This window comes from Trachymyrmex septentrionalis, unplaced genomic scaffold, assembly GCF_001594115.1.
Source record: "Trachymyrmex septentrionalis isolate Tsep2-gDNA-1 unplaced genomic scaffold, Tsep1.0 scaffold13, whole genome shotgun sequence".
NCBI lineage: Eukaryota > Metazoa > Arthropoda > Insecta > Hymenoptera > Formicidae > Trachymyrmex > Trachymyrmex septentrionalis.
The window spans coordinates 3378244-3392390 of NW_017304438.1; the positions used below are offsets into that span (position 1 = coordinate 3378244).

A 14147-nucleotide genomic window follows, 5' to 3' on the forward strand; every position below is an offset into this window, starting at 1 on the left:
GTTCGCAGTTAATCGTAGAGCGATCGTGCTACGTGTTTTTATAATACCTGTTGATTGCGAAAACTGTCATGGCGGCGGGGCGGGCGGGAACGCGTGACGTTGCAAGCAGCGCGTGACGTCATAGGACATTTCAAAAAAATTGTAGCAAGTCAAAATGTAAACTGTTGTATTGTGATACGTAACTAAAATTGAATGCTTTTTATGAGCTCTTTAGCCAGTAGGACAATCAACAACGGTTTGCTCGACGTTTTTTTAAGAGAATTTGAACAAATTAGGAAAAATTTGTGTAGGTATAAACTGGATGAGATTTCCTGATGCAAATTTAAAATCGGCTCGCACGCTTGCCAAAGTATTTTTAGTGCGAAATAATGGGCAATTTGCATGTAAAATAATAGAAAATATTCCAGCAAGTTATTTAAATTATCCGCAATATATTGAGGAAAGCGACTTCTACTTTTGTTTATTAAAAATTAGTTTTTAGTAAAATTTCAAAGAAATTTCACTTTAATTTTAGCAATTTTTTAATATGTTAGTTGAAAAATTCACTTTTAATGAAATTTTAACAAATTTTCATTAATTTTGCTAAAATATTTGAAAACGTAGAATAATTTCATGGAAGTTTTTTCACCAGCGATTGATACCTGATTGTTAAAATTAAATTGATATTAATGGAATTGCATTTTATTCTCTTCTACTACGACATAAAATTGACTTATCAGGGATATACAATATGACTCCCCCAGCTCGTTTCCTCGCAAGTTATGCTAATCGCCAAGTTTCCTTTCACGGAATGCTGAGTGACGGACCGACGCGAGGATGCACGCATTCCGCAGGAAGCACGAAATTTAACGTTGTCGTGAATTCGAGGATGTCACTGAAAGCGAACACAGTCAGACACAGGAATACCGACAAACAATGTATTTTCGTGACAGGAAGCGGACGTTAAGGACAATAGGTGTTACGAATTATATTGATGCGCGTATCGATTAACCGATCATTCAACCCAGTGCATTGATGTTGCAATGCACTGCATTATCTCACATTACAGACTATATTCATAATATAAAACTATGGATTCTAAGAACAAAATATGAAATTTTTTTTTATTCATTTAGTATCGAAGATAATATGATAAAGTTTAAAATTTTTTTTTGATGGAACATTTTCGAAGATTTGAAGATCAGCTTTGTTTTTTTAATTGGAACTGTACGATTTTTTTTATATATGATTCCTGTAGTTATTCTACATATAAAAACGTTAAAATATCGAAAAATCAATGTTTACGAGACATCTTATACTTTATTTTGGGACATTTTACATGAAATATAAAATATCTCATAAACTATTAATTTTTTTGATAATCTTAATACTTTTATGGACAGAATAATGAGAAGAATCAAAATCAGGGTTAAAAAAAACACATTGCTTCTCAAAAAAGTTATACAACTTGCAACATACAACTAGATTTTTTTTTATACAAATTAATTTGCTAGACATTACATTAAAATAAGCTAAATAATATCGTCATCACGCTGTATACAATTACGGTTATAATTTGAATTCATTATTTATTAATATCGCATACATGTGACGTTTTGTACTTTCATAGTAATTAGTCTCGCATCAAATCATGAACGGAAGGTCTAGATTCTTCTTCCCATGTCCGACATACAAAAATCCGTGATGCGGGGAGTTCAACTTATGGAAGAAGGTCATGCCATGCCAATACAAGCTATGTAAAATGGCTGTGCGGCCACCTAAGAGAAACTGCAGATTCCAACATTCTAAAAATTAATTAAAATTAAATTCTTAAAGATATAGATTTCTCTTGGTTTTTATAATTGATTTTTATATTTAAGATTGTCTTAAGTACAATCTTAAAATGTTAGAAATCAGTCACAGTGCCGTATTAACATCTTAAGGAATTACTTACTAATCTTAAGATAAGAACGGATTATAAAGATCGGCCATAAATAATAAAGTTATTATTACTATTATTATAGATGTTATACATCTAATGAATTATCGATTAGAGATCCAAGATAAGTTGAAACAATGCTATGTCAAATTTTACCGTTTATAATATTATAATATTGGACTAAACATCGTTTCACCGCGTTTTTTTTTTCTTTTTAAATTCATCGCACCTTGAGGGACATCCATATCTATGCTGTCCAAAAAATCTAACGCGTAATTGTAATCGAGTCGGGAAAGTACATTCACGTTCCACTTCTCCTTCGGGGGACGAGCGTGCAAAAAGGATTTCAAATTCGAGGCGTCTATCTCGGAGAGACCTCTAAAACTCGAATTCTCGATTACGTCGCCATTCGGACGTTTAAACCAGGCACCTCGTGGAATGATCGCAGCGTCCTTCGTGATTAGTTCCACAGTGGCCGCAAGACGATCCTCCTCCTTCAATTCCTTCGGCAAGGGACCCTAAAACACCGTTTTATATTTTTGTCATTATACTAGATTAAACTAGAATTAAACTAAATCTCTATAAAATAACTTAAAATACATATATATTTTAGGCTACATTAATATTCAAAATAGCTCAATTCTCACAATAAATTTCTTGAAGTCGATCTTTCAATCAATTTCTCGATTTTTTTCCGAGAGAATTTAAAAGAAAAATCATTTTGCAATTACGTCATAATAAATCTCAGGATCCTCATTTGGCGGAAACGGTGGATTAACATCATAAACATTCGTGACGATGGACGGATCGCCTTCGAATATATTAATTGCCAGGGGGCTCAGGAATCGTGCGCTTCTCGTCGCTTTTGGCAGCAATAGCCAAGTCATACAATCTATACTGCAAAAAGAAACATCAGAAATTTGTTATTAAAATTTATATTTTAATTGGCCTAAAACTAAAATTGAAAGAAAATAAAGAAGACTTTTTATAAAGTAATTAACTGTTCGTCAAAATCTGAAATCAGCTTCACAATATCAACATTTTAATTAATTAACGAATATTTTTTTACTAATATTTACAAAAATTTCACGGAGTTGTTTCATATATCATAAACTTATTCTATCTTCACAGAGCTTTAATTCACGAAATCCAAGGAATTCTTACCTGTAATAATATACTTGACCGTTCATGCAATCCTTTTCAAAACCATATGCGATATGATAGTCGTTTTGTATCCCATTGATTCTACCCCAATAATAACATTTTTGAAAATGATTTTCTGCCTGCAAAATGAGTAGCGAATTCTGCAGTAGTTGCGAATTTTCAGTACTTATGCAAACACCAGCGCAGCCAAATATATCAAGAGTTTCCAGTAACTTCAAGCAATTCATTTTACATAGATTACGAAGACGAAAGATCTCGACATTTCTGACAATTTCTGACGCTCGAGATTGCTCTTTTCAAATGTTACGAACTAAACGGTGTTGCAAAATGTCGTGTATCGATGATGGATTTTATTGTTTTGCTAAGTTTTTATATAATCCTTTTCAGATTTTTTTCTAAAAATGTTCAACGTTTTTCCATTCTAAAAATAACACAAATATTAAGTATTATAAACTTAACTAACTGATTAATAAGAGCAGCATTTGTAGGTAAATCTTATATTTAAGATCGTTCTAAGTACAATTAAAGATCATCTTAAGATGTCACGAACCAATCAGAGAAATAAGAACGGAATAAGAATATCATCCTAATAATCACAAAACAATATTCCTGAAAGTCTATGCACGATAAAATATTCTATAATTGCAACTAGGAAAAATGATTGCTCACAATTTCATTCTTTAATTCTTTTAAATTAAAGTGAATAGTGTATTTTCTCGTCTTTCCTTTAAAAGTATGTAAAATTTTGTCAAGGGTAATGCTAATACCGACGACAAAATTTTTACTAACTTTTAGAGAAAAGACTAGAAACACTATTCACTGCATATAGTCATTCAGTGAAAAAAATTGTAGTGTAATGATTAAAAATCATTTTAAAAAGAAAATGTTAAACTTAACTTGCAACTAAAGAAATTTGTTACGTCTTCAAAATGTATTTTTAATTATCGATTTGCGACCATTTTTTGCGGAGAAATGTGAAATTTGAATTTGATTTTATTTAACGCTGATTTTAAGTGATTTTAATTTTCTTGAGAAGCAGCAGGCAAATTTCAAGAATAACTTCGTCAAAAATTATCGAGTTGTTTAAAAAAGCATTTTACATTTTGAAATCTCTATTTCTCAGATCAGTATTTTAGAAAACGGTCTTACTGATATTTTGTGGAATATTACACAAACATAAATTAAGATCCATAAAATCTCAAAACGTTTTACAAAATTGCGAGTTCCACAACGCGAATTAAAAATTGCACACAAATGCAGTTTATACAGCATTCAAAAGTGTGAAACTTTACCTTTAATTTGCTTATTGAGCTCTGTACAATTTTTTCACCGAGTTATTCAACATTGAAACAAAAACGACTTTTTGCTTCGATGTTGAGTAACTTAATGAAAAAAAATCGTATAGAGCTTAATAAAAAAACAAATCAACAAAATTCATCACCTGGATATCGTCGGCGTCATTCATCATACGATGTTCTTCGACGTCTTCTGACATCACCCTCCTCTCTTCTCTCTCTCTCTCTCTCACTCTCGCACACACACACACACACACACACACACACACACACACACACACACACACACACACACAAAATTTGCTTCATATATGTATATATTTCTCGTGTAATTGACAAAATCTGAAAATCTGAACTCTTTTCGGGACTCGATCTCCATATCTCGGTATCGACTACACCGATTTTATTCAGACTGGTGGCAAGTAGGATCCCGCTGTCGTTGTACTATAATAAAAGTATGTTAGATTTTTTATTGCGGTTTTAGTTTCTGAGTAATTTTAATCAAAAGTTTGTTGATGTTTAAATGTTTGTTGATGATAGAGGGTGCGCTCCAAGTTACGCATGAAGCGCATGATGCATCATTTATTCTTGTTGTTCACCAAATAATAAAGAAGGATAAAACGATACATCATGCGCTTCATACGTAACTCAGAACGCACTCAGAAAAAGCTAGTAGTAGCATCGTGAATTTGGTAGTGGCACGAACATATTACATATACATAATAACGTTCATGCATCATATCGAGCAGCCTATTTCATATTTTTATGCATCTATAGGCGTCGCGACGCTATTTTGTCATCACTTGATATATTGCATATCAAAATCTTCTTAATAGAAGCCTTTTGAGTATAAAAATTTAATTGTTATATTATTATACAATAATTTTGTTGCGTTTTATAAATCCAGAAAGATTTCGATGCGCAGTTCAACTATAAATATAGTACCTATATGTGTATTTACATATACTATGGTATAGGTATATAAATTTACTTGGAATTATTTAAAGTATTAAAGATCCATCTTTGAGCAATCTTTATTCCTTATAATCTTTATTCCTTATTAGTTGTTTTAACAAATTACATTATTATTTAATTGTATTATTACAAAAATAATTTTACGCCCTTTTAATTTACGAAAAACGTATTCTGCGTATTAATTTTTGTAAATTTATCAAAATTATCAGCTTAAATTCAAGTAGATATATAGTATCGTATTGTGGATACAGTATCACAACATAAAAAAAAGATCCATTAAACACCTTTAAACTTAATACAAAGACGTAATATTATTATAAGGTCACATTTTTATTCGTTTATGTCCTACCCATAAATAATATATACACATAAATATATACACATAAATAATATATGCATACAATAATATAAATAATTCATATAAATAAAAATTTTGCTAAAAGAAAGCAATCTAATCTAGATCATCTGTATATTTTATTCTTTTGCTTAATATTTTATAGGTGATACGTTATATATATTTTATCCTCCAATGTACGTACCTCACAGTGCAATTCTCACAAAATTGCTAGAGCATTCGCAGAAACAAACTCTTTCTGAAATTCTTACAAAAAATATTATATTTATACGCATTTGTGTCTCGTGCCTTACTAATTGAAATTGTTGACGACTTGGAAACTATGATACAAACGCTACAATCAGCGCTGGCGCCATTATTGACCATTGGCTCATTCTGGAATTTGTTCGTGTTCGAATATCCTCTCGGACAACCTAGGCCGTATCTCTCGTGCCTATATACTTTGGTCACATGGAGTGTTTTTACGTATTCTTTTTATTACTCATATTACATCGGACAGCCACTATTAGTGTCGTTACGATCATACATTATAGGCATCACTGCGATTGCAACGATACTTGTTAGCTTTTATCGCTTTAAGGTAAGAGTTTTAATACGTACTCATAATTCCTAATATGACTTGACTTTTATAAAATATCTTAACTTTTGTTTAATTACTTATTTCATTGACAGCATGAAAGGCATATTGATCTCACAATTATAAGCAAATACAACTCTTATAGCACAGAAGGATTTCTTAACGTTGATGAACATAACACTGAACATTGAAACTATCGCAGTTACATTACGTAATGTTTCTGAGAAGTTTCTGCAAGATTGCGACAATGTCAAAATGTCAGCGTCGATTCACAAAAAATGTTTCTGAAATATTACGAAAATGTTTGTAAAATCTTTCGGTGATGTTGGTGCAAGGTCCCCTTTAATTTCATTTAAAATATTGCAGAAATGTACAAAAAATGTATATTTGCGAACAGGGTTAGGCTAAATATGCCATAAAGTATTTAAAATACAAAATACTGTCAATCTTGAATTATAAAATATAAATAACAAAAATATTTCAAATTAAAAGGTTGAAAATATTTTGTGTACTTTGTAATTCAAATATTAATTAATATAATTGACATGTCAATTAACAAATGAAACATTGGAAGGTCCCAGCAACACTAAAACTTTTCGTGCTATCAGGGAAATTTATAAAAATTTCTAAACACGTTAATTTTAATGTTTATATTATTATTTATTGTAAACGAAATATGTTTGTTAAATTAATATTTCTGCTTATATTATTTTCCTAAAAGTCAGCTTTTAACAAAACTTTTTTAAATCTTATGTTTCAAATATTAATCAAATTTTGATAATTCTTTATCCACCATATTTCCTATAAAAATTATTATATTGTAATAACAATTTTTATTCAAATATAAAATCGTAATAATTTATTTTTGTATTGCATAATAAATTAATATAATTTTTTAAAGGAATTGAATGGGTGCTTACATGAACTTTCGATAGTAGACGATACATTAGAAGCACTCGGAGCACCAAAGAAATATCAACAGCTGCGTAACAAAATAATTCGAATAATAATCGGATGGATCGTATTCATATCTTTGGATTTATCAATAATACTTTATTTTAATTTTGAATATTCCATTTTACATACCAATGCCTTTTTATTTTTTGGTTTTTTTTTCACTCATATGCATTATTTGGTATACAGTTATCCGAGATATGTCCATTACTTAAGTGCTCTAATTTGGGTATCTATCATCAGGTTAGTCTATACATATGTATCCGTTACTTCGTAAGCAATTTTTTATTGACAATATAGGTCAAAATGTTTACAATCTGAACAAGACCTTTTGAAACTATTTAAATTTTTTAAGACACTCTTGATGTAATTTCAAATAACATTTTATCATTATTAGCATAGATATTGCAAAGAATGCTTTATAAAAAAACTTAAATGGAAAAATAATAAAATTTTATACTGTTATACATATATGGCAAATATATAAGAAACATATTTAAACACAAAAAGTAAATAACAAAATTTCTAATTTAAGTCTGATTTTGAGTATTTATTAAAAATATACGTATATAATGTATATATCTTAATTTCAATGAAAAAAACTAAATTTCTTTTATTCGATTCACACACAGATATATAGGTTCCAGATTTCATCAAGTCAATGATCGGTTACATGTACTCTATTCCGATCTTTTCGAAAATAATGCAGATTATAGAGGACAAAACGGATATCTTTTAGTGAATCATCAGATAACAGGAGCTAAGAATCGCAGGCGTTATATGTGGATTATAATGTAATTTTTTTTAAATTAGCGTGTTACACACACACACACACACACACACACACAAATAATTAACTTCAACTATGTGAAATAATTGCACATTTTGTACCAATCAACTAAATGCAACTATAAATTACAACTTTAGTTTGAATCGAACTCTACATAAATAATATATTTGCTTAGTTCTTCTCATACGTGTCTTTATAATTTGAATAATTATAACAATTACGATTTATTTACAGACACGTCCACTTACAGCTATGTCTTATATCACGCAAATTAAACAAAGTATTCAACATACAAATATCACTACAAATGCTACTGCTCTTTACAGAAGCTATGACTTTCTTTATTCATATGTATTTGTTGTTTACAAATACTGGAACTAAAGTGATATCTGATACTAGATTCATGTTCATAAATGTAATTTTTCAAATTCTAAATAGCATCTTCTTTCTCACATTAAACTACGTATGTCAAACTGTTTACGATAAGGTATATTAAAATTAAAGCATTACTAATTATTTATAACTAGAATAATAAGCACAAACAATAATTTTGCAACAATGAAATTATATATATTAAAATTTTTCTTCAAAGACATAATCTTATTTATTGTAATGAAATTTGTAGTAAAATTTTCGATTTTACTACAAATTTTCATATTATATAAAAATAATTTTAGATAAACGAGACAGTAGCGATTCTTCACAAATTGTCCAGTTATAATTTCGATGAGAACTTACATGAACAGGTAAATAATTACAACAAAATTTTATATAGAATTTTAACTCTTCTTTGCGTAATGTTACTAGAGCTTGTGAAAGTTTGGACACTTGCATAAATTTAGTCGAATAATTATGCAAAAACTTGAGACTTTATAGAACAGCAATTTATTGTATTATATTTTTATATATATTTTAAGATACTTATGTATACCACATACTAATATATATCCATAAATATGTATAAATAGGCTAGAAAATATTTTTTACAAATTATTTTTTATTTTATATGTCAAAAGAGAATATTTGAAATTTATCTATTATACTGTATCGATACTCTACTCTATAAATTATACTTTATGTATTTTGACTTATAAAACCAAAAATAATTTACAAACTTGGGTAAACATTTACATAAGATCAGCTCTTTCAAAAGTCAATTACCTTGACATACACGTTGTCATAATACTTTTTTCCTTTAAAAGCGTATGCATGATACAACATTACAAAAATATTACAAAAACACTTCAAAAAAACATTTATCTTTATCAATTTTATCCGCAAATTACTTTCAAAAATTTTTAGCATGCCACTGATTCGTCGATCATGTTTACAACATTGCAAGTATGCGAATCGCATCACCCGTTGCTTTACAGACATTCAGACAACAAATGCCCGTTTTCATTACAGTTAAATATTGATTCAACTATAGATATCTTTTCCACTTTTTCTAATTTCAAGAATTAGTGTGTAGTAACAGAGGATTAATTATTAATATGAACAATGTTTACTTTGAAACTGAAAAATGGATCGATTTTGACACACACTGAAGTTAAAAATAACAAAATCTTATTTAACTTAAGAAATTGGGTTACTCTTTTGAGGGGTATCTAACAATGTAACATATTTGATGATTTTATAATAATATTTTAATTCTTTACATAACTTTACATTTCTTGTAGAATTTATGCGAGTGTCCGAAACGTTCATAAACGGTAGTGTACGTATATCTAACATTTATTCCATTATTTATTTCAATTAGATTTTACAATTTATATTGCAAATAAAACAAAGGGAGGTAAAATTTGGCATGGAACCGTTCTATCTTGGATATAATTTTATTTGCGAGGTATGTCCTATATTGAATAAAAGTATAAGCATGTAATAGAACCTATATCGCGACCATACTCACGAATGACGGCATCTTCGTCTCGTTTTCGTCTAACTTTTACTAACTATTGTGCATCAAGCAAAATGACAACTGATCAAGCAAATTACACGCAAAGACGATACATGATGACTTGACTGTGATGACAGGGCGACGGGCGTAACACGAGAATGCTCTACAAAATTCATAATGCTTCGGGCAAATGGAACACAGCATCCAAATTAATAACTACTCGCGGTAGTTTCTTATACGGACTATATTTTAATGCTTGTCTCACCGGTTCTTTTCCTTAATTCTTATGGTAGCCGTCCTTCGGTCTCTCTAATTTTTATTCGTGCTCCTTTAGTCTAGATCCACAACTTTGTTTTAAGAGGCTGTAAATCGAAAATCCTTAAAAAAATGACCAATCACAGTCGAATATAAGAAAAATAATCGACTGTAATTGATCAATTTCTTACGGCTTACGACTTGCGACCCGATTGTAGAACAGGCATTAGCGGAACCTTGGTTTGCCTGACTGTTTCAACTAGTTGCTCCACTATCATGTCGTATAATTCTCTCGCTACGGTGCTTGTATGTCAGAGGCTCCCGTCCAGAGATTCCGGTGGCAGTTAATGTTTAAAAACAGCTGTTTTGCTTAATTAAATTTTTTTTGTAAGTTTTTTTATTTTTTGCCATCTTGTTATATTGATGATGGCCAAGTCTTGAACAAAATGTCTACTTTTTTATGAGAATTTTAAATATATATTTTAAATAATATACTTGCGTCAACATCTATTGTTGTGGCAGTATGCTTTCCATTATTTATAGTTTAAAAACAAGATCGGCACTAAAAAGGCACAAACAGCGGACACAAATAGTATGACTATAAGAAATATACGATTTGCGCATCCCCGTCACTGGGAGTTCTTTGGGGCCTCTTCGGTAACAGTCTTCTTCCAACAGTCCTCTTCTTCTCTGGCGACCGAGTGAAACAGCTCTATATAATTCGGAATGTAGCCATAGTTAGTCAAAGTTCTCGCAAAAGTAACAAATTTCAAAAAAAAAAACTACAAAAATCGGCGTCCACACACAAATATGCTCGCCCTCGCAAGTCGGGAGGACATAGAATCCACTCGGATTATCCACTCGGATTATCCGCGAAACAGTGACGAAAAATGTCACGTCATAATATATAATAGAACAAATACAAATCCAGTCTTTCAGAAATTAAATAAATTAGTAATATACAATATATATATAATATATATCCATAATATTTAAATTATTTCTCATTTAATTGCATTTATATATTTTTCATTATTATTTTAAGTATTCGTGATCTTCTTTTATATTAATTCTTTTCAATGTAATGAAATTGTTTTCATTAATGAAAGCATTTTTTTCAGTTTTACAAAACAGCTTTGAGTGTCGTGGTAATTTTAATACAGGTATGTAATCCACAATAGACTTTTTATTCTCTCTAATGCATGAGCAGAATGACGAATGGTTTGATTTTCTTTTCATAACAAATTCTTTTAAATAGCGGTTTCTGAACAAAGTCAATATTGATTGTTAAAGAAGCATAAAAGCCCACTCAATTTTTCCTTTAACAATTAATATTAGTTTGATTTTATTTTGATATCAATATGTATAACATTGCTGATATTAAATGTTTTAATAAACAGAATTTTTAGTTGTTATGATAAATTCAAGATTTTGCAACTAGAATGTTTGGTACTATATTATATCATAAGAATTATATTATAATATATCGTATCGTATTATAAAAATTTATTTAAAACTTTTCAGATGGATTTAATACATGTTATTTAGACAGACACAACATTACCTGAATTTTGATTATCGTTAACCTCAGCGTATTCTAACAATTCGATAATTGTACTAGTCGACGTGGGTCGGGTTAACATGCTGTATTGTTATATATCATGCGTCTTGTATCTTGTAATAAAATGGAACGAAGTGATATATGGATGCAAACATTCAAAGAAGACGTCTTTTCGTCTTCTTCAATGTAATTTTGAGTAGTGTAAAGAAATTACTTCAACAAGTTAATTCGAATTTCTGTGTGTTATATTACTTTATAAGTATCTGCTAGCACATAGACGATGATTACATAGATGATGATTTTGTTTCATGCATGATACGCATTGTTTCAATTATCCTTGTTTACTTTCGATAAACATCAAAGATAAATAATGCATTATGCATGAAATGGAATATACCTATAGTTAACATGTACACATTATATGATCAATACGAAATTCTACAAATATACAGGGTGGAAATGATGTAAATGATGTAAAACTGAAAGATGTAAAACTGAATGATACTACTTTGCAACAAGTAAGCCGAACGAATAAATGCGTACGCAATTTTATTATTACCATATATGAAAAAGATATGTAATTAATTATTTGTACAACTTGTATACAAATCGTAAAGATGCACATTTAATAAAAATATAGAAATGAGTTAAGCCGTGAAATCCTTAATATCGTGTATATTTTATTTGGTATTTGATAAAATATACATTGTGGGAGTATTTTATTAATTGAGATATCTCACTTTTACATTTATATTAAGTTAATGTACAACAGATTTAATGTGCACTGAGTGCGCACTAGTTCTGCCAGTGAAAAACGCTATAAGATCGGAAAATTTTTTACGCGGAGTTCAAATTACAATAAGTATAGTATTATAATATGTAAGATATGTAAGAAATAATATACGGTACTATATTATATGTATATGTCCTGAAATTATAAATTATATATTATTATATTTGACCTTTATTCCACTATTTTCACTCATTTGTGATGCAAGTAAATATTTGATTAGATAACAGACATAACAAAAAATTACACTAATAATTTTATACTCGCACTAATAATTTTATATTCGCATTAACAGATATCTCAGGAGCTCATCAGATGAAGCTATGACTTTACTCTTGTCGTGTGATGCGAATGCTCGGATTAAAAAATTAATAATTTTATAAATATATTAATATAATATTAATATATTTATTAAAATATATATTATATTTATATATTATATATATTATATATCGACGCCTGACCGTAGGTTTATATCGAAAAAAATATGAAAATAGGTTTATGTCAAGAAATGAAAATAAATGAAAAGCGATCTATTTCGTATAAGGTTTATATCGAGAAAGTGAGAAAAAACTGTTCAAGTCGCATAAAATTAAAGAATGATTTTTAGCGTAATATTTACTACTCATAAATTACACAAATTTAGTTGTGAAAAATTTATTAATATATGCATATATAGTCATGACTGAGTGCATGAAAGTCAAGACGATTCCCGTTCTCAGTCATATTATACTATTATAAAATTTATGAGAAGAAAATATATATATTGCGCTATATAATCTCTTCTTCAATTTCATGTGACTTGAACAGTTCTTCTCGCTTTCTCGATATAGCACCTTCTATAGCTCAGACGATATATAATTATATATATTATATATATTATATTATATATATTATACTGATAAATTAAGGAATATATTAATATTTTATATTTCTTCCATCTGCTCTGAACTGGTGCACTAAGTGTAATAAATATGTTGACCGGAATCGTCTATTCGATAGCGAGTGCCATATTAAAGGTCTGTTTTCTGTGGCTAAACTAGTATACACTTTTGGAATTTGAATTGAGACAGGTATATGTTTGATATATTCAATTGCCATCTATGTCGCACAGCTGTTATGATGAGCAAGTTTTTTAATTCATCGATTGATCAATCGCATTATGCGCAAATACAACTTTTACGGAACAAAATTACATTTGCGCACAGCGATTGATCAATTGATGAATTAAAAAACTCGCCCGATTTAGATAGAACTGAATGAGCATGTCATCAGATGAGGAGAATGACGAACTGCAAGACTTGGAGGCGATACGCGATAAGGTTCTTAGCAGCCCACATAGCAAGCGTATGCAAGTGAGCGCTTGGGAGGACGACGATGATGGTGTAGAAGCAGAACGTAATGCGAGAGGTTAGGATTCTGACCGGCTTTTCCACTTGAAATTCAAAAACTAATTGCATTCGCGATAATCGAAGGAAATAAAAATATGTCTATAACTTTAAAACATTTTCTATTAAAGAACTTTCTGTCAAATTATTTTCGTGTTTTTATATTTTTATTACATTTCTGTTTCCTTCTAGAACCTGATGCGAAGGCTATGTTGAACGCTGCCGAAG

General features: G+C 29.6%; 2 protein-coding genes across 6 annotated transcripts in view; one reads left to right on the forward strand and one right to left on the reverse strand.

Moving 5' to 3' along the window:
• Positions 1-1553: 1553 nt before the first annotated feature.
• On the reverse strand, positions 1554-3351 carry LOC108756738 (radial spoke head protein 9 homolog). Its single transcript, XM_018500762.1, has 4 exons — positions 3083-3351; positions 2650-2815; positions 2148-2436; positions 1554-1784 (listed from the first exon to the last, which is right to left on the reverse strand). The coding sequence occupies exons 1-4, from the start codon at positions 3307-3309 to the stop codon at positions 1624-1626; spliced, it is 843 nt and encodes a 280-aa protein (XP_018356264.1). The 5' UTR covers positions 3310-3351; the 3' UTR covers positions 1554-1623.
• A 10109-nt stretch (positions 3352-13460) lies between these two features.
• Positions 13461-14147, forward strand: part of LOC108756823 (ankyrin repeat domain-containing protein 49-like) — a 10556-nt gene continuing 9869 nt past the window's right edge. For 2 of the 5 annotated variants that reach the window (XM_018500902.1, XM_018500903.1), the window contains exon 1: positions 13664-13941. In XM_018500902.1, the coding sequence (XP_018356404.1) occupies positions 13791-13941 (151 nt within the window). In that variant the 5' untranslated portion in view covers positions 13664-13790. The other 3 variants (XM_018500900.1, XM_018500904.1, XM_018500901.1) reach the window with 3 other exon arrangements.